The sequence below is a fragment of the Lissotriton helveticus genome, chromosome 9 (genome assembly GCF_964261635.1).
Source record: "Lissotriton helveticus chromosome 9, aLisHel1.1, whole genome shotgun sequence".
In the NCBI taxonomy this organism is placed as follows: Eukaryota; Metazoa; Chordata; class Amphibia; order Caudata; family Salamandridae; genus Lissotriton; species Lissotriton helveticus.
This window is the reverse complement of record NC_136070.1, coordinates 138,283,493-138,306,883: the sequence shown is the minus strand read 5'-3', so window position 1 is coordinate 138,306,883 and position 23,391 is coordinate 138,283,493. Positions and strand designations below refer to the sequence as shown.

Here is a 23,391-nt window from a genome sequence, read left to right as displayed (position 1 = left end):
TCTCCCCATACTGAGGGTTGAGCATGTCCGTCTGTAAAGATTACACAAGCGTACTGTCGTAAGGGCAGAATGTCGATTGGCAGAGGATATTCTCTTTCATATTCTAGATATTTTAATTCCTTCAATTCCGGATCAAAATAGTATTTTACTTTGTCTGTAGCAATAGAATTTACCCATTGTATCCATTCAGGATTCAATGCCGTTGTCGGTAAATTACATGGGGTTGTTAATGCCTCAAAAGCTGATTCTGCTGTTCTGACTGTAATACGTCTACCGTCAGCTTGGTCTTTTTCTCTTGCAACAGCCGTTTGAACCGCATGAACAATGTTTTCTTTAATGCTGAACGTTTTTTCAGCTTCTGTGTACAAGTGTGATTTGTATGCAATTGGTACCTTTTCTCCCTCATTAGAGGTCAGGTATGTGAATCCGCATCTTCCTGGGATGACTCGAATCACAAGATTGCGTGTGTTGTCACGTGTTTGTAATTTTTTTTAACTAACATGTCTGTTTGTAAAGATCTCAAAATTTCTGTGTGTTTTTGAGTCCAATTGATTCTTTTAAAATCTGGTTTTATTAGATCATAGAGAGGTTTAACTCTCTCTGCATAATTTATAATGTAAGTTCTTCCGGAATTTAGGAAGCCTAGAATTGATTGTAGATTTTAGTGTTCTAGGTGCTTGGATTACAGCACATTTCTCTAGGAAATTGTCAGCCAGGCTTTTGCCTTCACTTGATAATTCATATCCTAAAAACAGGACAGTTAGATGGGCAATTCTTGACTTTTTAAAGTTGAATTTGTAACCCTCTGCTGCGAACCCAAGTATTATGGTGTTCACTCTTTTCAAGTGAGTATCCAAGTCATCATCTGTTAGATAGATGTCATCGACATAAGATAATGCCTCATCATCATATATTTGTAGTAGCTCTGTTACTCTCGCTGAGAATAATCCTGGGCTGTTCTTGAACCCCTGGGGCAAACGACAAAAAAAAATTTGCGCGCCATTTATGGAGAACGCGGTCAAATATCTGCTTTCTGGTGCTATATTTTGACAAAAGAATCCATTAGAGATGTCTAATGTTGTTTTGTATTTTTTGCGCACTATGTTATTCATTAGTGCTGCACTGTGTGAGTTTTGCACTGCAAAAGTTTTGCAACATGAGTTCAAGTGTCTGTAGTCCAAAACAAGACGATATGAATTATCTGGTTTGGAGACAGGAAACAAAGGATTGTTCATTTGTGAGGTGCAAGTTTCAATCACCCCCTGGTATTCAAGTTGATCTAGGATCTCTTTTACCTGTTTTTTAGCATCTTGCTTAATTGGGTACTGCCTCTGTGCTAGGTTGTGATTTTAACTGGATTTTGTAAGGAGGAGAGTCCTCATCCCATCCTACATGATTTTTATATAAAGCAGGAGCTTGGGCAACTGCCCACTTTCTTGCAAGTGTATATTTTTTATGGATTGGAATATGATTTGAGAAGGCAGGCATATTTATTTCTTCGCCATGAGGGCACTCCCTGACAAACTCTGGTGGCCAGTCTTTTTCAGCTAGAAGGATGTCATAGCCCTTGGAGAGATTATCCCAAAATAGACCCCTTATTTTCCTAGTCTTATCTCCCTCTATACGCAATGTTATTTCATATATTTTATGAGGTTTGCTAACTCTGGTATCTGCAGTTTCCACCTGAATGTATTCATTCGTGTCCACTGTCTCCAGATGATTCATCAGGATCCTGCGAGCTATGCTCACTTCTGCTGCGCTGTCTAGCATTGTCTGAGCCCACTCTCCGTTTTTCAGCTGTGTCCTCAGTATTCTCGGCATGTTTGATTACTCTGATACTGGCTACCTTCTTCTTTGGAAATTGTAATTTTTTATTTTGATGAGTAGGTTCCTTGTCTTTGGACTTGACGTGCTCTTCCCTGTGTTCTGATCGTCCTCTTCTTTCCGATTTCTGCGAGGAAGTCTGAAAAGATTGAGAGGGACGTGTATCAATATCTTGATGTCTATCAGGTTTTTTTATATTATCCCTATTTCTAAGGTTGTATTTTTTCACAGAGGGCTCCCTCTGGGGAGACTTGCGTCCTTGGTCCGGAGATCTTTCTCTCCGCCGAGGAGACCTTCCTCTGGACTGGAATCTTTTTTCTTTAGGATTGGATTGTTTATTTCCATCCCAGCTTTTGAGTGTTTAGATTATTTTTAATAAATACCTTTTCAGGACTTTCAATTAGTTGGGGTTTCACCGGTATTTCACCCAAACTATCTCTTCCTAGTTCCTCATAGGATTTTTCTATGATTCTGGCAATTTCAAATGGTTGGTCTTCTATATTTGTCTCTTTCAACCTCTGGCGGATCGCCACATTTGCTGCTTCTCCCTTTATATTGGCTAATAATATTGCCGAGACCTGCTTGAAGTCTTTCAGTAATTTCATACCAAGAGTTAAAGCAGGTTCTGGACCGTATTCATTTTGAATTTGTTTTAGCACATCTGGTATTACTGACATGGATGGAACACCATGTGTTTTTGTGTAAATGGAAGCAAAGACTGTACCCCAAGTGTCACAGTCCTCCACATGTGGTGCGATACCCATTGGAAGACAGATAGTCAGAATCCTGTGTTTCTCAACAGAGGTGGTATCCGGAAACACCGCCTCTATTTGAGTGATTTTTTGTGCTAACCAGAATGGAATTTGTTCCCGTTTTGCGGGTACTTTACCTAGACAGGACTGTATGTTCTGTGGTGTAATTTTATTTGTGTTCCCCTGATGAGGGGTCAACTGTGGAATTTTAATTGCTGGTTGGACTGTTGAAGTCCGCATTACATATTGGACTAATTGTCTATGTATTTTAATTAGTTGTTTTAGCTGTGCTAAAAGATCTGGTGCAGGCATTTCTTCAATGTCTGGATGTGGTGTGTATCCGGCTAGGACCGGCCACGTTGCTCCTGGTCTACCTAGTGGACCGAGCCTGGTGATGTGATTATTATGTTTTAGGGCGCCATTAAACAAGAGCAGGTGCTCTTGGTATTTGAGTGGTATTTCCACCTCCTCGAAAGGAGTATATTCATTCGGAGGTTCCTCTATTTTGTAATAGTGGAAGTCCTTTGTTACAGCGTTTGCTGCTGGAAAGTTTATCCATGAATAGAATACCTCTGTCTGCCGATATTCGTGTGCCTCAATTATGAATATGACTGTACCACCTCTCGGTGTCAGCCCATTTTCTGTAAGTTTTAAAGTTATAGTTTTTCTTATGTTGACCGGGATTAGTATTTCGTCCGGGTCTTGCTGTAGGAGACTATTATCAGCTGCTAGGAGTTGAGCTGCTACTCTAACTGTCTCCCTTTCTACTTCACTGTCTGACATTTTACTGACAAGAAGATTTTGTTTATTTGCAGATCAGGTTTCTATGGAAACAAAGATTAGATGCACAATATTTTTGGAACAGTGTATCCTTCAACGTTGAATAAACCAAGAACCATACATAGGAGTCTCCTCCTACGAAGTTTGGCGGATATAACCTTTCACCCACTCCAGACGTCTTTGGAGTATTATGGGGAAAAGGGTCTGAGTGAAAAAGCACGACTGAGTTACTCTAAATGTCTTACGTTAGATTTATCGCCTATCCAAACAGTTGGGCGCCATGTAGTGTGAGCTTCCTATTTTCCCAATAGGCTCTGCGCATTGGAATAATATCTTCAATAGTATAGATGTAGGACTGTGGTTAACTAGGTCTTCTACTGACGATATTAGACTTAAAGTTTATGTGTGCCAGCTAGCTCAGAGATCACTAGAAACTTTCTTGAATAGACAAGGAGGAGTTTAACCTCCCTGGATAGACAAGAAGGGATTTAGTTTCTGACAACCATAGAACATGACAACTTTGCTCTCCCCTAATCAAGAGTATATCTCTAGAGTCGTGTGAAAACAAAAGACAACTTATTTTACTCAGTCAGTACGTGCATTCTTAGTTTCACCAGTTTGTAGAGAAAAGGAAGAGACGGGCGTGTGCTATAAAAAGGTGTTATTTATTGATCAGTCTCTTTTCTCATACAAGAGAAATGAATCGCTATTATTGCAATACTTAAGGTTAAGTACAGTGCATACAGCAAAAGCAGAATTATAAAATAATACTGTAAAAGCATTGATATGGTTTCTTAGCCATATGATACTTTAAAATGGATAAAATAGATACATACATATATACATTGACTAATCGTACTCAACTGGTGCTTCTAACTACACCTACCCCAGTGTACCTGACCCAAGCCTAATACGTGGGAGGGAGTAGATAAGTAGCAGTTTAAATTAAGTTTGCTTTGCCAAGGATCTGCTTCAAGAATTCTCTGCAAGGGGTTATTCAGTTCTGTACCTGGGATTTAGAAGGCTGGAGGGCTGGTATCTCTATCTCAGGGCTTGATATCCCAGCTGCCTGCGAGGGCGGCTGGAAACGCCAGAGGCTGGATTTCTCGGCAGGAGAAAAGGCAGCGTCTCTCTCTCAGCGCGTCAAAAGGGAGGGGCAGCGTCTGTGGGCTTCGCTGTCAGCTGGGCTCCTCGGCAAGTCTCGCTGCTCCAATCTTGTCACCACCACCGTGTGTTTGCTTAAGGCAATGTCGGTATTATTTATACCTGAAAGGTGCCGAGATTGACATAAGGATGGACATAAATACGTCAATAAGGATGTCATAAGAACTGGTCGTTCGCACATTCTTTACTGAAGTTCTCGGCTAAATCAAAACAATGGCTGCGGGGATTTCCCAGGTCGCTGTAGGTTTGATTTGTTTTGAGAACTCCGTATGCCTATTAGGGGGCTGGAGAAATAGTGCGTGCCTAATGAGATGGCATGCGCTATGACCTAATCAGATAACGGGCTTCTGTGCCGCTGTATGGCTAATCAGATAACGGGTTTTTGTGCAGTTGAATGGCTGCTAGTTAATTATTAACCAGACAAGGGTCAGAAATAGGGGGATCGATACAGTACCCATAGTAAATACATCACACCCCTCTTTAGTATCCATGGCCTGGGTACCGTGGGTACTAATTACTTGGGACTTACAAAGGTGTTAAAGTCCTTGCCCATTGAGTTACAATTACACATTTACCTTGTTTTAGGGAAAGAGCACTGGAGGCCTGCTTAGCAGGGACCCTGTGCACTTTCAGTCGAAAAGTATCAGTATTAGGGCAAAAAGTGGGTATGGCCATGTAAAAAAGGGCACTTTCCAACATATGGTTCCTTTGGTAAGGAATAAATACAGTGAGAAAAAGACGGATAATGGGATTGTGATGTCTTCCTTAAAGTATTGGGTTTTTATCTCTCAACACCTATCAATCAGGTTCCCAGCACTTTCCCTAAGTCACTCTTCATATCACTCAAAACCAGTCAATCTCGTTAGGACCTTCCCCAAAGTCATGTAATTCTGCTTTTCGACTGCAAAATAAAATAAAGTTTGAAATACATGAGGGTTGTGAGGCCACTGCGCTGGCTGTATACCCCATCACTGTGGGTCGACATTGATTCATACATACATGGACACATATATCATATATCATTCACCGTTAGACACGACACATTTCCTTGCATGATTTCTGACTTATTTCTAAAAGCACACTCAAAGAAAACTACATATTTTCTGAGGTGAAATGAGCATGGAAGGGTAGATGACCAAACATCCTGTGGTCAAGCCATCCATGTCATAATCATTAACATGTTTCATGGCATAGTCTAATATTACCAAGGGCAGTGATTCTGAGGCACTATACTCTGAACTGGGCGGGTGACAATAAGAGGTTATAGCCTGGGATTGCAGAATCTTTTATTGGCCCTATCAACCATGGCGTATCATCAGAAACGTAATGTCCCCAAAAATGTTGTTAGAAACAAAAGGTTTTGTTAGAAACTTGTGCATTCTCACACATTAGAACGTCATGCAAAGGCAACCTCCTTCTCCCTAAAGGTGATAGTCCTGTGCCCCATCTTGGAGCAGCTTTCTAAGTGAAAGACTAGCAACATGAGAATGTAAGGAACCAACCCTTGGGTGAGGTCTGTCTGTGAACAGCCCATCTCATTCAGCTCCCAGTCCCTAGATAAGCAATGGACATCTTTTAAGAAAAAATAAACTATCAGGTAGAAAACAGGAAGACATGCAAAATGTACGATTTGCATATAACCTCTGCCCAAATACCTGTAATCTTGGGAAGCAAACACCAAAATGCATAAGAAGGTGGAATGTGAAGTGAGCCTTTACCCACTGGTGGTTCATCTGCTGCAGTGTTCCTACCTATGCTATGGATATGTTTACTTTTCTATGCTCTCTTTTAAGTACCTGTTAAAATCACAAGTCACACACACACACACTTGCAAACATGCACGCAGAAACACATACACACTAGATTACACAATGGCTACCCGTTACCTCTGTGAGGAACTGCTGAGCCTCACAGGCTTGCACCAGTCTCTGCTGCCTCAGCTCAGTCTCTTCTTTCAAGGTTGTCACCGCCGCCTCCAAGTTCTGCAAACGGTTGCTGATCTCACGGGAGGCGAAATGGTCGGCTTGCACCAGCTTTTGTCCAGTGCTAGTGACTGCTTTGGTGAGGGCTTCACGGCTGTTGATCTCATTCTCTAAATTCTGGTGACAAGGAAAATTAGAGTAAGACTGAACTAAATATGGGCCCAAATTTACAGATGGCTTTTAACATCCAAATGCCAACAGGAACAAATTTGTATCTAGAAGATTAAGGAAGACTTAACGTTAGCAGTAAAATTTACCAGCTTACGTCAGTGGGAAAATTTCATTTGGTTGGTGGATAAAGCTCATGCAATATATCTGGCTAATATGAGCATTTGCACCACATGCCAGAAGAAAGCCGTAAATACATGACCTATTAATCAGTATATTCCCCAACAAAAGTAACTATCCCACCATTGTGAGTGTAGGGGAAAATATGGCGTTTTCACTTTTCCATAAGGAAGGTGGAAAACATCATAGTTCTCCCTGAGGTTACATCAGAGGACATTAGTTTGGTGCAGAGTTTGCTCTTGGGGACAATGCAGAAGAAAACAAGTTACTTACCTGTAACTACGGTTATCCAGTATTGGTATCTTTCATAGATTCACATGCCTGAATCATTCCCCGTCGTCGAGGCGGGAGTCCCATGGTAAAAATATATACAATAGCAGTGCCTAAAAATTTCTTGTAGTAGGCTGGAAAAGCCTGAAGGCCTAACTAGGCCTCAAAACTTAGCAGCCTATCTACATCATTATGTAAAAAGACCTGAAATAGTAGCCTCGGCCAATCAGCTGTCCTCACCCTCTAGAACCTTCCCAGCCCAGGCAGTTCTCCTCAGATTTTCCCAGCACAAATGAGAATGAGTATCCATAAAACAGAACTGCCTTGCCGGGGAGGAGGGTGGGTGCATGTGAATCTATGAAAGATACCAATACTGGATAACCGTAGTTACAGGTAAGTAACTTGTTTTCTTATCCAGTATTGGGGTATCTTTCATAGATTCACATGCCTGAATCAGAGTAGCAAGCAGTGACATCATGTCTATCGTTAGAGGAAGGTGGGAGACAAAATAAACCATATACATCCCCACACAACCAGGAAGGTAATAGAGCACAAACTTGTTAACATAACATATGCATCAAAACCTTCATAAGTACATTAGATATATGACCGCATTTGAAAATGCGAAAACATCATAATGAAAAGATATGCTTAAAACAGGCAAATGAAGAATAAAAGACTGTAAAAAGTCTAACCTTAGTGTAGAAGATGCTGCAGTACCGCTTCTCCAACTGCTGTATCATCATGAATTGTCGACTGCAGACAGTAATGTTTGGTAAAAGTGTGCACACTTTTCCACGTAGCAGCTCGGCAAATGTTCTCCAGCGTCACTCCAGCGAAAAGGGCCGTTGACGCTGACATTGTTCTGGTGGAATGCGCTTTGACCTTTCTTGTTAAAGGTTTGTTGGCTTTGTCATGACAGAAAATAATCGTAGAAGACAACCATCTAACTATAGTTGCTTTCGTTACAGCTTGACCCAAGGTGGCTTGACCATAAGCAACAAAAAGTTGATTGGATTTGCGGATGTGCTTTGTTTTTTGAAGATGAAACTTCAGGCACCGTTTCACATCCAGAGAATGTAAAACCTTATCCACTGAAGTTTTAGGATCCGGGAAAAAAGTATTGAGTTTGACCGGTTTATTGATGTGGAACTGAGTTGGTACTTTTGGAATGAATCTTGGGTTAGTTCTAAGTGTCACAAAGTCTTTAGAGAATTGTAAGAAAGGCTGTGCAATAGTGAAGGCCTGTATCTCACTGACTCTGCGGGCTGAAGTGAGAGCCAGTAAGATAGCCACTTTCCAAGTTAGAAACTTTAGCTCCGCCTTGTGAATAGGTTCAAAAGGCCTTTTTAGAAGTTGAGACAGAACAATATTAAGATCCCACTCAGGGGGAGGAGGACGAACTGGTGGAAAAGCTCGAAATAGCCCCCTAAGGAATTGTTTGATCAAAGATGATGAGCATAAGGATGGTTTGTTGGAACTCTTCCTGAACCTGGATATCGCTGCCAGATGCACCTTAATGGACGAAAAAATGAGTCCAGCCCTAGCTAAAGACAGCAGATATGGAAGGATGTCTTCTGGAGGAGCTTGAAGTGGATGAATATTATTTTCTCCACACCATGAGCAGAATCGTTTCCACTTAAAACGATATGTCTTGATGGTACTTTGCGCACGGGCCTGTGATAAGATCGCCCTGCAGTCTGAGGAGATGTTAAGATCCTTGAACTCTAGGAAGTCAGGAGCCAAGCGTGCAAGTGCAGTGATTGAGGGTCCGGATGTTGGACCTGGCCTCCCTCTCTTGTTAACATTGACACTGTCGGTTTGAGACGAAGTGGAGGCTGCTGAGAGCAGAAGGAGTTCCTGAAACCAAAACTGTCTTGGCCAACGGGGAGCAAAGAGGATGAAAGTGCAATGTTCCCTCTTCATCTTCTGCAGTACCTTCGGAATGAGCGGAATCGGAGGATAAGCGTACGCAAATATTCCGGACCATCTCATCAAAAGGGCATTTCCCCTTGACCCCTGTTGAGGAAACCTGCTGGCATAAAACAGGCATTTGCTGTTCTGCTGCGTGGCGAACAAATCCAGCGTCGGTGTCCCCCAAGTCTGAAAGATCCTTTCTACTTGATGTTGTTCGAGCTCCCATTCGTGACAGCCCGTGAAAGCTCTGCTGAGGTTGTCTGCTAGAGAGTTCTGGACGCCTTGCACATGTTCTGCTCTGAGGGATATGCCGTGGCGTATGGCCCATTCCCACATCTCCTGAGCCTCTAGCGACAGGGTGAGAGATTTTGTTCCTCCCTGTTTGTTGATATAGTACATGCTGGTGGTATTGTCCGTACGCACCAGCACGGACGAATTCGCAATCCTGGGAAGGAAGGCTTGCAGGGAAAGAAAAATGGCCCTCAGCCCTAGGCTGTTGATGTGTTTCTGTCGGTACAGACGAGGCCATAGTCCCTGGATCTGAAGGTCCTAAAGGTGACCTCTCCAACCTTCCATGGAGGCGTCTGTAGTCAGGGTGAACTCTGGAATGTCTTGTAGAAAGGTGAGGCCTGGTGACAAATTTGGCACCTTCGACCACCAAAGAAGGGCTTGCTTCATTTTGGTAGTTACTTTGATGCGGTCGTCGAACGATCCGTCGACTTGCCTCCACTGACAAAGTAACTCCTCCTGTAATGGTCTCATTCTGAGTCTCGCCATAGGGATGAGGCTGATTGCAGAGGAGCACATCCCTAGAAGGGAAGCAAATGTCCGAACTGAAAGTGACCTTCTTGCAAATATTTGTTTTGCTAGTTTCAACAGTTTGTTCTGCCGCTCCTGAGTGAAGAACGCCTTGCACTGGCAAGTGTTCAAGACCGCTCCCAGAAAGGTCAACTCCTGACGAGGTTGAAGCTGAGATTTGTTCGAATTGAGAGTCAGACCCAGATTCGAAAAGAGGGAGAGGGAACTCCTGACCGCTTCCATTGCGGAGTTTCTCGATGGTCCTTTTAACAGCCAGTCGTCGAGGTATGGGAAGACTTGTATTCCCTGGGACCTCAACATTGCTGCCACTGGGGCTAAACATTTGGTGAAGATTCTGGGGGCCGATTTGAGGCCAAATGGAAGTACTTTGAACTGAAAGTGGACGCCAGCCACTTGAAACCTTAGGTATTTGAGGTGTTTTGGGTGAATAGGGATGTGGAAGTAGGCGTCTTGCAGATCCAGAGAAGCCATAAAGTCCCCTTTGTTGAGACAATTCAGAATGTCCGTCAACGTTACCATGCGAAAACTCTGTTTCTTTAGATATTTGTTGAGTTTGCGCAGATCTAGTATTGGACGCCACTCTTCTGAAGTTTTCTCTACGAGGAAGAAGCGAGAATAAAATAATTTCCCTTTCTGAGAAGGAGGAACTCGTTCTATCGCATTCTTGTGTAGCATCTTTAAGGCTTCTTTGAAGAGTAAGTGAAGACGAGGGGGAGGGGGACCCCTGGGCGGCGTTGTTGGTGGCTTCTGTAAAAACTCCAGAGTATGTCCGATCCTGACAAGATCCAGGACCCACTGATCCGAAGTTATTGTCCGCCATTGTTGGTAAAAGGCGGAAATTTTGGCGCCCACGGGAAGGGGAGGATGAACGGTTGATGTCCGGCAAAGCTCATTGGCGCTTGTTGGAATCACGCCCTTGATTGTTTGAGCGTCGTTTCCCTCCCTGACGAGAGAAAGATCCAGAGGCAGGCTGTCTGTAAGAGCTTTGATAGTACGGTTGTTTGTACTGAGATTGGTATTGGCGATTTTGCTGGTTGGAATAGTTCCCCCTGGAGGAGTAACCACGGCCTCTTGCTCCCCTAAAGGATCCCCTCTTGTATTGTAGGGTACCAAGGGATTTAGCTGTTTCTGTGTCTGTCTTTATTGCCAGCAAAGCATCATCGATGTGTTTACCAAAAAGTGAATCTCCATCATACGCCATGTCCAAGATTTTTGTTTGGACCTCAGGCCTGAAGGTGGTAGCCCGGAGCCAACCTTGACGCCTAAGTACTGCTGCTCCTGCCAATTGTCTGAAGTTGGTGTTCGAAATATCCAGGGCACAATCAATGATTTCCGAAGCTGCCCTTTCTCCCTCCAGTACAATCCTGCGCACCTCTTGTTGCTGATCTTCAGGGATCAATTCAAGGTATTCAGACAGATCGGACCGCATCTGCCTATCGTAACGGGCCAGGATAGCGAACGAATTAGCAGCTTTAATGGAGGCTGCTGCATTTGCAGAGAACTTCTTTCCAATGGCATCCAGTCTCCTGCCTTCCTTGTCAGGTGTTGTGGAAATGGGAACAGAAGGATTCTTGGACTTCTGCTGTGCAGCCTGGGATATGACAGAGTCTGGTCGAGGGTGACCTATTAAACAAGATGGAGTATCCGATGGTGCTCGATACTTTTTCTCTATTCGTGGAAGGACTGCAGGAATGGAAGCAGGCGTTTCCATGATGTTGAGGCCTTCCTTCCATATATATTCAATAATAGGGATAGCCCTGGTAACTCTGCGATATCCCTCTTTAAAGTCATGCAAAAAGCAGTCAGATTGTTCCACTGTGACGGTCAATTCAAATCTATTAGCTGCACGTTGCATAATATTATGAAAGCCGCCGATATCCTCAGGTGGAGAATCTGAAGGGCGGGGCGCAGGCAGTGAAGGCATGGGAATGACGTAATCCTCCCATGGATCTATAGGTGTATTATCCGGCAATTCGCCCTCTTCGCTGCCATCATCGTCATCATGAGAAGAAGTATCCGTGTCATGCTGAGGTGCAGGACCAGTATCTTGTCTTGGAGACAATGATGCCCGTGGTGACGGAGGCCCTGGCAAGTTAACTGGGGTAGCCGGCACTACAGGTGCAATCGGAGTTGGAGGAAATCTCTGGCGATAGTCGGCCAACATTGCTTGTAAATCCTGAATTAAAGTAGATGGCAATTGAGTAGTATTCTCCGATTTGTGAGGTCTGGTATGGGGTGAGTGATATGGCGTCGAGAAATCCTCATGCTCATAATGACCATGGTCATCATCCTCATCATCCTCCTGATATTTGATATTTAATTGAGACGGGTGACGGGCAACCCCAAAAGGACCTTCATCCTCTTCACCGTCATCTGACTCTTCCTCCACATATGTCTCCAAAAGATGTGATGGTTAGAGCGGAGAAATGTGGGAATAATCTCGCTGATACGTTTTCATTTGAAAATGTGTATACTGAATTTTCGTAGGGGTAGAACTGGGCAACTGATGAGCAGATGCCACTGCTGTCGTCGATGACGATGAAGCCATTGTAATCGGATTCTCCGTTGACGGAACCGTCGACGGCTTGTCCGTTGACAGAACTAATGATTTCGCCGTCGACGGGGTCAATGGTGTCTTCGTCGACGAGTCCTTCTTCGACGAGGCCGTAGATGGGGTCTTTGTCGACGAGTCCTTCGTCGACGAGGCCGTCGATGGTTTCTTGGTCGACGCGTCCTTCGTCGACGAGAGCGTCGTCGGTGTCTTCGTCGATGAGACCTTCGTCGACGACGATGATGGTGGTTTCGCCGACGGGATTGTCGTCGACGGACCGGAAGTTTTGGTAGATGGGGCCGTCGTCGACGGAGACGTCGACGACGGGACAGTTTTCGTCGTCGAAGACTTCACAGGTGATGACAACATTTTTATAGACATCAGAGGTGAGTTAATCGCTGAAGTGGTGACCGTAGAAGTAGTTGTAGAAGTAGAAGTCAAAGTAGTAGTATGAGCAGACACCAGAGAAACAGTTTTTGCCTGGGCTGTACTCACAGTTGTCGTCCGAGGAGAAGATGCACTCTTTGAGGGTTCTATGGCTCTCTGAGAGGATTTAAGTTTCTTCTTTCTCTCAGGAGAAGAGCTTTCCCTGGATCTGGCTCTCTTGCTGGAGGTAGAGGCCTTGTCCTCATCATCAGTGGAAGAAGATTTCAACCACAAAAGAACCCTTGCCTCTCTATCCCTGATTGTTTTTTGAGGGAAGGTACGGCAAGTTCTACAGTCCTTCACAACATGTGAGGGGTGCAGACAATAAATGCAGTCAGAGTGCTGGTCATCCACATGGACTCTCTTCTTAAAGCAGGTTCCACAAGCCTTGAAAAGAGCTTTCTTTTCATACATTTTTCTGAGGAAAAAAGCCAAAAAACTGAGTAGGCACTCAGGGAGACTCCCTTACACACGAAGTGCGGTGAAAATCTGAGGAGAACTGCCTGGGCTGGGAAGGTTCTAGAGGGTGAGGACAGCTGATTGGCTGAGGCTACTATTTCAGGTCTTTTTACATAATGATGTAGATAGGCTGCTAAGTTTTGAGGCCTAGTTAAGCCTTTAGGTTTTTCCAGCCTACTACAAGAAATATTTAGGCACTGCTATTGTATATATTTTTACCGTGGGACTCCCGCCTCGACGACGGGGAATGATTCAGGCATGTGAATCTATGAAAGATACCCCAATACTGGATAAATACACAACCATTTACTCAGATTTTCCCAGGTAAAATTCCTGGCTGGGACTAACTTGAAAAAGGCATACCTTTACTACAAGGAAAAATGGGCCCAAATATGTCAGAGATTATCCTGAATATGCAGGCATGCTTGGAATGTCCCCATTTGTGGGTTAGGCCACCATTTGGAGTCTCTGCCCTTCAAAAGTCTTCTTGGACACTTTAGTTATGACTGTCCCCTCGCTGAGGCTTTCTTCAAGTTAAATTACATTGTGGAATGTAGTTATTCATTTGGAAAAGTTCCACTTTTCTACAAATTGGAGAAAAGGTAGGGTTAGGCAGTTTCCCAAATTTATTGTACTAAGTACACCTCTTTGAAGTAAGCATAAGCTTAGAAATGCTAGGAATGTAGAGAAACAAATCTATTGAGCACATTTTCCTCAGTCATAAGTAATTTGCGCATAGACACATCTAGACCAGGTGTCTCCAACCATTAGATCACGAGTTACCAGTAGCTCAAAGACGCCCTCGGAGTAGCTCACAAAACTGAGTTCATTTTTAAATAAGCACAAGATCACATTCTGCTTTTAAAGTTAAGGGAAAATTGTGTTTATTTTACATTATTATCATCAGGCTGCAGATAGCAGGGCCTGATAATGAACAGTGCTCAGTCCGATTTATGACCCAGGCTGGGGCACAGCAGTAAAGAACTGAAGTACTGAGGTGTTTAACTGTTAATAAATAAAAGTCCTTGTCCACTCAATATTGGAGCCAGATAGCAAAATTATGTTTATGAATGCTTTTAAATGGCAGAAAATGAAAATGAAGACATACCTTAATGATTAAGTTAACACTTAGGGGCCGATTATGATTGCGGATAATCCGCATCCTCCGGGCCGGCGGAAGCCACCGCCGGGCCGGAGGATGCGGATTATCCGCTGCGGACTGAAGAAATACCCCGTCAGATTAGGATGGCGGGGAGATATTTTTTCCGTCCGCAGCTTTTCCGCTGCTGTCGTCTTCCGACCGCAGTGGAAAAGCTCTAACATGGCTGGCGGTGTCTATCAGACACCGCCAGGCATATTAGGATGGCGGCGGTTCTATGCCTTTCCACGGTGGCATTTCCGCCGTGGAAAGGCATACGGTCTTTTCTTTGGGGTCCCGTTGCGGGCCCCCAGGGGTGAAGGGGGGGTGGGGGTTGCACATGGGGGGTACCTATGGTACCCCCCTGCCTTTGTGTGCACGAAGCGGAAGGCACCACCCGGTGCCTGCTGCTTCGTCCATGCAAAGGTCAACATGCACTTTTTAACCTTGCGGCGGGTGCTGCTTGAAGCAGCATCCACAGCAATGTTAAATGTTGGGGATGTGACTGCCAGGGTGGCGGTCACATCCTAATTGCCATGGAGGGACCGCCGCTGCCCATGCGGACGGTCCCTCTTCCTCGGGGGTGGCGGACGGAGGCAGGTCCGTCCGCCATCCTAATAGGGCCCTTAATTTTTATTTTCTCCTATATCAAAGTGTAGCATTTACAAATAGCAGGCCTCTTGCTGTCAGTGGCCAGCAGACACTGTGCTATTTTCATAACTGAAAAATACAGTCATTTTTGTATATGGGAGAAATTTAAAGTGAAGAAAAATATTTTCATCGAACAATTAAGTCGTAATGTTTTCTTCACTTTAAATTAAGCCATTTACGTCTTGATGTTTTATGAAGCATGATTCTTCACTTTAAATTCCTCCCATTTAAATAAATGGGTGTATTATAAATATGGCACCGTGTCTACAGGCCACTGGTTATGTTACGGTATCTTATTATGGAGTAATTGTGTGTGACTGTACCCTGTTATTTCAGAGGAAATGTAATATGATATGGTATAGAGATTTATAAAGTGCACAGATACACTAATGAGTGTCCCAGCGCTGGCTTCAATTCTGTGTGCACAAGCAACATTACACTATTCCTGTTGAAACATCCAGTTTTTAATTTTTTCTTGAACATTGATGTCTCAGTTTTTGTACATAACTCCAGAGGAAGTTTGTTCCAGGCAACAAACCCTAGATAGGAGAAAGACTTGCCTCCAATTACCGCTCAATGAATCATTGGAATCTTAGCCAACCGCCTGATGGAAGATCGAAGATTTACAAAAGGAGCATACTCTCTAATCCTTTTCCTTAGGTAGCTTTCCCCAGTGGCCTGCAGTGCTTTGTGAGCAAGGAAAAGTGTTTTGAAAATAATCTTTTATGAATTGGAAGCCAATGAAGAGCCTTTAAGTGAGAAAATATGAGACCTTGGGGAGAGATTCAAGAGAATTCGAGCTGCTAAGTTCTAGACAACCTGCAGTTTATTAAGACGATAGTCTGGAAGACCCAAGTATACAGCATACAGAGCTAATACAACACTGAGAATTGGAGGAGGTTTCACCCATGATACTTTACCTGGTGTTTTTCCAATAGACTCTGGGCAGTGGTCAATGACTGTCCATAGTCCTTGGATGAGGCTAGAGGTAGCTTCTCTTGCACCCATGCAATTTCATCATCAACGTCTTGGAAAAACTGATGCAGTAGCCTTTTGGCCTCCAGGACTGCACGCTGCTCATGAAGGGGCTCACCTAGACTCTTATATCTGCAGAATAAGCGGTGGTTTAGTCAAGTGTATAGTTCATATTTAGCAGATCAAATGAGAATAGAATATAATGTGCAACGGCAGAACTTTCTCCAATCGCCTTCTTGACCCCATTTATCTAACATGAGCAGGAATTAGAATTACCATTATGAAGAACCCAGCATGAAGAATATTAAAAAACAAAAAAATAATTTAACATTAGGTTGACTTTAATGACAAAACTTCTATAAACATTTGGGAAGGAGCAAACTGCATTTCACTCACCATTATTCAAGCTAACTCTAACTGCTACATTAAACTAAACCTATACCAAGGTTTACTTCTTTACTTTACCCTCATCCAACGGTAACCATAAATCTAACCCTTAACTCGCACTCTAAACCAGAGCCCTGACCCCGCCAACATCTTAGAAGTTCTTATCTATTCAACACTCTTACCCTTTACCTGTTTATAAACAAAAAAAGAAACCCATTTCCGCAAGGTTAATTTTATTTTTGTGACTGAGATCTTAACATAAAAATTGTTAGAACTGATTTTGTTTATAGTAGTCTTATCATAGCAGTAATCCTCAATAAAAAAAATCTTTATAATGACATAAACCCTTAAAGAGATCCTCTTCATTTTTACTATCTGCTGGGCAACTATCTGTTGACCCCTGCACAAGTCCTGCTACCTTGGATTAGGTTAAAGGATGGTGCGATGACTTGACAATATCCTGCTTCAATAAAGTCTAAACTGTTGAGAACCATCCCACATGGTACCTGACAACTAGAAAAGCATTTCATCCACAATATTTGCCTTGTAATCAAACCCTTTGGAGGCCCATGTGCTACTCACTTAGGTATATACTTTTTAATAACAATGGGCCAGATTTAGAATTTGGCAGGCAGGGTCATCCGTCCTTTGGAGACGAGGATCCTAATCTTTCTGTTGATGGAACCCATGTTGGCTCCATCGATGGAAAGCTTCCTCCGAAGGCCTAACGGAGTAGGGACTGCTGGAGGAAGAACATTATGTTGCTGACCCTATATAGGGTGTACAGTGTAATGTCCTTATTTTTCTGCCCGTCAATGCCTGTTAAAACCTGGAGGTAAGGGACATAAAAACAAATAATGACCCCATAGACTGGGAAAAAGCTCCCATGGTGTGGAACTCAGTATTTTTTTGTTTTTCAGAAACAAACTCCCACTTTTGGAGTTTGTTTCTGAAAAAAACAAAAAAAGTTGACAAGTTTGGTGAACGGCCATCAATACAGATGGTCATCCACCAAATGTTTTGTACATTTGAGAGAACCAACATGATGGCTGTTCTTTTCATGGTACAGATCTCTGGGCTGGTGGTCATCTCTTAATTTGTCTGATGGTAGTCCATCAGGGTGTGAGAGGTAATATCCTCCATAACACTTTTGGAGGGCTTATTATTCAGTAAAGACTAAATCAGGCCCTATAACTGTATTTCTTAGAAAGTGCTCACTACCTCAGTTTTGCTAATCTCTCACAGGTGGAAATATCAAGTACTTTTTTACCCAACACAACTGCATTTACTTCATCAACCTTTAGGATTCAAACTTCTGTCCTGTATATTGCACAAAAATCCCACAAGTGAGCTGTTAGCTCACCAAGCTATTTTCTGCAAATGTCAATTACACTGTGTCAGTCGCAACTTAAGATCTCACTCTTACCTTCTCATAATAAATCTTCTGGAACACTCAAATGTGGTGGTTTCTACACTTCTGCTCTTTCTGGAGACTTCTGTGGAAAAGCTGGGAGATAATACTTGACCTACGACTAACCACCTGAAAACCCGAACACTGCTGAAGACCATCCTCTGTTCTACAACCTGTTACCATTTTTCTCTAACCCTTCTCTTTACCATCTTATAGAAGCATCTGAGGCAAAAATCTGTTTTCTAGACAGTGTTCTCTGACAGGCAGATACAGGGCTCAATAGAAATGTCTATGTCAACATAATGGGCCACACCTCTGCACAGTGATGTCAACCCTATCCTGCATCTCATCCGACAGGAAATGCTTTGCCCGGCGAAATTCCTGTGCATTGTCCACCAGCGCCTTTATCCAGTCCTCGTGGCTGGCGATCTCCTCTTCTAGCTCTGTCTGTTTTTTCAGTAAGGTGTTCAACATCATCAAGTCCTTAGCGCTGTCAGAGGTGGCCAGCTCAGACTCCAAGCGATCTAGCCATTTTTCTACATCATCTATTCTTCGCTGGAAGACAAGTGCCTGTTGGAATTTAAATTAATCAGTATCACTCTAGTGCTTCCCAACTATTCACAGTACATCAGGCAATCTTGAAAAAAAGTTTTAAGTTTTAAATTATGGAGATAAACAATAAAATCCGACAAATTCAACTGCTTTGAATTAGAGTTCAGGAGGAACTTTTAAATCCAGAGGACAATCCACCAGGACAATTTCCCCTACCCCACATAGTTAGGACAATGGAAGAAATTCATGTATGGATTCTCCTTCAGATATCTGTCCTCCAGAAAGTGGCTGATTTTCCACTACCAATGAAGTTTATTACAGTTCAATAGACAATAACCATAAGAAAAAGGGTACTTTCATGCGAGGTTAGGTTGTTGCTCTGAACTTATATAGGCTATTTTATGGATTTATAATGAGGGAATCCTTATCAAAATAATACATTATTTTATTGGACCGTTAGACTAAAAAAAATAATAGTCTCATGCATCTCAATGTATTCAAAATATTTAATAATGTGTTGTAAGAAATATGGTCACTACACATTTTACAATTTGGAGCAACCTTTCATTCAAAACTCGCACAATTATAGATATTGTAGGAGAGTAGGGTCTGCAATCCTATGATCACCCAGATTTTTGCTTTTTGCTGCACTGGTTTACGACTTTCCCTGGCTGTGGGCCGCTAATCAGACCCACAGCCTAGCTGTTCTCTCTATCCAAATTGTACTCAGGTACTGAATTGGCACTGGGCCCTCTCCAAGTCCCTGTACCCAGGGCTGAGGTGTACCCAGAAGTCTCCCAGGGGCTGAAGCATGTATTATGCCACCCCTGGGCTGACTAACTAAACTGACACAACTGGCTGCACGACAGCTGGGGCAAGGTGGTGTACTCACCCTTTGCTTTAGATATAGTATACCTACATCTAACCCTAAAATGGGCACACAGATCTCCTATCAGTCACTCCTATGGCAGGCCTTAACAATCCTGAAGGCAGAGTGCTTGGAATCGTGTGAGATGGTGCTCTGGCATGAGCTGAGCCTGTCTGCGGCTTTCGGGATCCATCCCTTAGCCGTTTCCATGATATCGCATACCATATACTCTTAAGTGCATTATAATCCTCGCGGTTATATGCCAACTCTGGTATCGCTTTATCAAAACATGTCGAGTAAGGTGTCATACGAATTGGAATACTAACCCCTCGCCAATTCTGGCGACGGGGTTAGCATTCCACCCTTCTAGAGGGACACGACATGTATGTAACCCCTAACCCCGGTTAAAGTCAAACAGAGCCTCAGCTCCACAAAATGGATGCTGCCACCGAGACACAAGTCTGCCCTCCTGCTGCTGGGAGTCCTCCCAGAGCAGGAGATAAGGACAAAGGGTTTCCTGCCAGGGGCGGTGCCAGCACCGTCCCAGACAGGATTTTGTGTATTGTAGGTAGGCAGGGCTTCAGAGGAAGGTGACTGCACGTGGCACCCCGGTGCTCACTGTGCATAGGCTGGCTTGAACCAGTTCCAGGGACACTCCAGACCCTGTGCTGGGGAAAAGCCCGCCAAGGAAGTGGGTGTAACCACCCCCCTCCTGGTCCCACCCATAGGGCAGGACCTAGTCGCGTGCCAGCCCCCTTTTCCCAGATAAAGGTAGGGACTGGCCCCCTTCCAAATTAGATCATCTTTGGAATCAAGACACGACTTTCTACGAAAGGACTTCAAGATTTCCTTCTTCAAGATTCTCCCTTGTGGCTAAGGAGTAGTCACCCTGCATCCGCAGGCACCATCAAGAACACTGCGGTCTGCTGCACGTCCTTCCTCTGGAATCCGACTGCCCAGCTCGACAAGACCCGGCTTCCCTGGCACCTCCGACCTCTACTCACCTCTACAGCCAAGCTGAGAACCGTGAGTGCGACGAGACCTCAAGGGACCGACTATTGCCAAGACTGCACGACTTCTGCACAGCAAGCCCGCCGAGTAATTTCCTGGTGAGTGCTTTGGGGTCCGAGAAGCCCCGACCCTGAGCAGCTCCAGCACCGAAGAGTAGCCCCCCAGCATCTCCACGATCGGCGTGGGGCCCTTCTGCTTTTTGCTGCTCACCGCGTTGTTTGGCTACTAGCCCGCTGGCTTGTGGCCTTCTGAACAACGCCCGACGACATCACTGCTGCTGGTCTGGTTGCTCCAGACTGGCCCTTGCTCCCTTCCCGAAGAGGAGCACCCCGGACCCTCCTGGTCCACTCAAGACGCCATTTTGAGTCCACCGCGTGGGCTTGAATTAGCCAAGGCTTGTTGCCCAATCCTGGGTAACTTCGACGCCGACAGCTTCATCCATCGTGGGACAGCTCGCCTCTCCATCCTGGTCGCCGACAACGCCTCCTGGTCCCTGAGATCTGCAGAGCCAGCGTCGCCCACTCACCTAGTCGAGGTGACTACCATCCGGTGCCCTCCTGGTGCCCACTGACTACTGGCTAGTAGTCACGAACTTGGTCCCCTCTGCTTTCAGGTGTCATCCATCTTCAAGATCCAGGCTTGGATCAACTCGAACTATCTTCAACTGGTCGCCTGCCAGCATCTTTCTTCCAGGCTCCTGGTCCGGCAACGAGGATTCCCGACGTCTTTTGAGACCTATGCAGCTGCAGCCCCTGGGCTAGGTAACTTCGGCATTTCGGTGCCCCAGCATAGCCTCACTATCCAAGGGTCAGGATCCACTGTCGTTTTCTCCCTACCAGGTCGGGTTCGCCCGTGAACACTAACTTTAACTTTACTAGCTTCCATAGACTTTGTCCCGCATCCCGCGTGAGAGTGCACACTCTGCACCCGAGTCCCCTAGGCCTCCTAGAAGTAATCTAACGATTCCCTAGTCAAGTCCTAGTGATTCCAAAGCCTATTAGTATTGTACTTACCTGCTAGTAATTTCGCATTCCACTTTTAGAGTATATGGTTTTTCGTGCCCCTCGGGCATTTGTATATACTGTGCTAACTTAAGTATTTTCGTAAGAGTTTTGTTGTGTGCCTAGCACCCTGTCCTCATAAAGAGTACAGGGTTGTTGTGATTCTAATAAATACACTGTTTATTTTCATAACACTTGTGTGGTTTCCTTTCACTGGGTGTTCAAGGGGTAATGTGATGGTAAAACAGCTGGCTTAACACGCCCTCTAGAGTCTTAGCCTTAGACTGCTCGTATCCATGCTACTAGGATAGCTGGTCTATAAGGTTGACTTACAACCAATCATCAATAAGGGTTGTTTGGACTGATATATAGTGATCACTAGAATAGTGAACACTGCACATCAGGCCAACTTCTCACATTGGTGAGCAGCGGTTGGGATTTGAGCTTGCTATTGTTTTACCACACGTATCCTAAGAATATCTTGTGAAAGATCACATAAGTACTAAAGGTACATATAACTTAGCTTAGAATACTCTGAGTTCTACTGAACCAACTGTTGTAGCTCCTAGGGCCTAGCACACCCTAAACTACAACTCTAGCAAGGGATCAGTAGGCAAACATATAGTGTAGGTAAGTGCACCACTTACACCTCACTAGAAAAGCATGTCTAACCATGGAGAGTCCACTGAGACTCCCCTGGTAAGTGTTGACCCTCCACAGGTCACTTCAAGATATGCAGCTCTCAGTTTCCAGGAGATGAGACAGATCTGTGTCTCCAGGAAACTGAAGCAGGGGTCTAACCCCACCATTCCCTTTCTGATAGGTCTCTTAGAGACATATGATGCCAGAAAGATTTCTCAGTTACATGAGAACATGCCAGCCTTAGAGGGAACCTCTGGGGATCCAGACCTCCCAAACACTGCCAATGCAGTTGAGGAGGAGGAGGATCAGGAGGAACTCTCTGGGGATGAGGTAGACAAAGGTCTTGAGGTAGTCAGAAGGCTAACCAGGGCCAACTTAGACTTACTTGGGCTAGGATCTGGGGGACCCCCAGTACTAACCCTAAGTGGGCCTAACCTTGGAGTTAGGAGAGATAGATCTCTTTCTAGGGACTCCAATAGATCTCTGCACTCTAATGCCTCTTCTCAGGGGAGAAGGAATCCTCCACAGAGGAGATTTACTTCCCCTCAGAGAAGGGAGCATGAGGCTAGGATGAGACAAGCTGAACTGAGGATTGAAAGGGAAGGACTTGCCCTGGCCAAAGAGAAGCTTGCCTTTGCTAGAGAGCAGCAGATGAGTGGGTTAGCACCCACTGGTGGCAGCAATCTCCCAAGAGATAGAGAGAAGGGTTTAGATACTAAACACCTGACTAAAATAGTGCCCCCCTTTAAGCAAGGGCATGATATCCAGAAATGGATGGCTGCTTTGGAGAGGGCCTGCACTGTGCAGTGCATTCCCCGAAGTCAGTGGGCAGCTATACTGTGGCTCTCCTTTGATGGTAAAGGTAGAGACAAGCTCCTCACTACAAGAGTGGAGGATGCTAATGATTACCAGGTCCTGAAAAATGCACTGATTGATGGGTTTGGTTTAACCACTGAGCAGTACAGGTTGCTGTTCAGAGACACCCAGAAAACTCAGTCTCAGGACTGGTCTGACTTTGTGGATAGTGCCACTAAGGCTTTGGAGGGCTGGTTGCTGGGTAGCAAGGTTACAGATTACACAGGATTGTATAATCTAATGATGAGAGAACAAATTTTAAACAATTGTCAGAACCAGTTGCTGCACCAGCACCTTGTTGATTCAGATCTGACCTCTCCCCAAGGATTGGGAAAGAAGGCAGACAAATGGGTCAGGACAAGGATCAAGCAGAACCAGAACCAGAACCAGGGTGGTCAGAAGAAAGCAGACCAGAAGGGTAATGTTAAGAGTGAACAAAATGACCAGAAGTCTTCACCAGTTCCCCAACAAACCAAAGAGGGTGGGGGTCAGGCTTCCCAGAAGAAGAAGACTCAAGAAGGCCAGTCAAAAAGGTGGTGCCAGTACTGCAAAAGTAAATCTCACTGGTTGAGTGAGTGCACCAAAAGAGGAGGACAAACTCCTGCCACTACAGCCCCTAAGGCAACTGCACCCCCTAGTACAGTCAGTAGTGGTAGTGTACCTCCCAA

The 23,391-nt window shown here is 44.5% G+C and overlaps 1 protein-coding gene across 2 annotated transcripts in view; it reads right to left on the bottom strand.

Annotated features, from left to right (window-relative positions):
- Positions 1-23,391, bottom strand: part of SPTBN5 (spectrin beta, non-erythrocytic 5) — a 2,054,098-nt gene that overhangs the window by 421,001 nt on the left and 1,609,706 nt on the right. For both annotated transcript variants that reach the window (XM_078659643.1, XM_078659644.1), the window contains exons 53-55: positions 18,108-18,364; positions 15,942-16,128; positions 6,407-6,619 (exon numbers count right to left, since the gene is read on the bottom strand). In XM_078659643.1, coding sequence (XP_078515769.1) covers positions 6,407-6,619; positions 15,942-16,128; positions 18,108-18,364 — 657 coding nt within the window. The remainder of the gene's footprint in view (positions 1-6,406; positions 6,620-15,941; positions 16,129-18,107; positions 18,365-23,391) is intronic.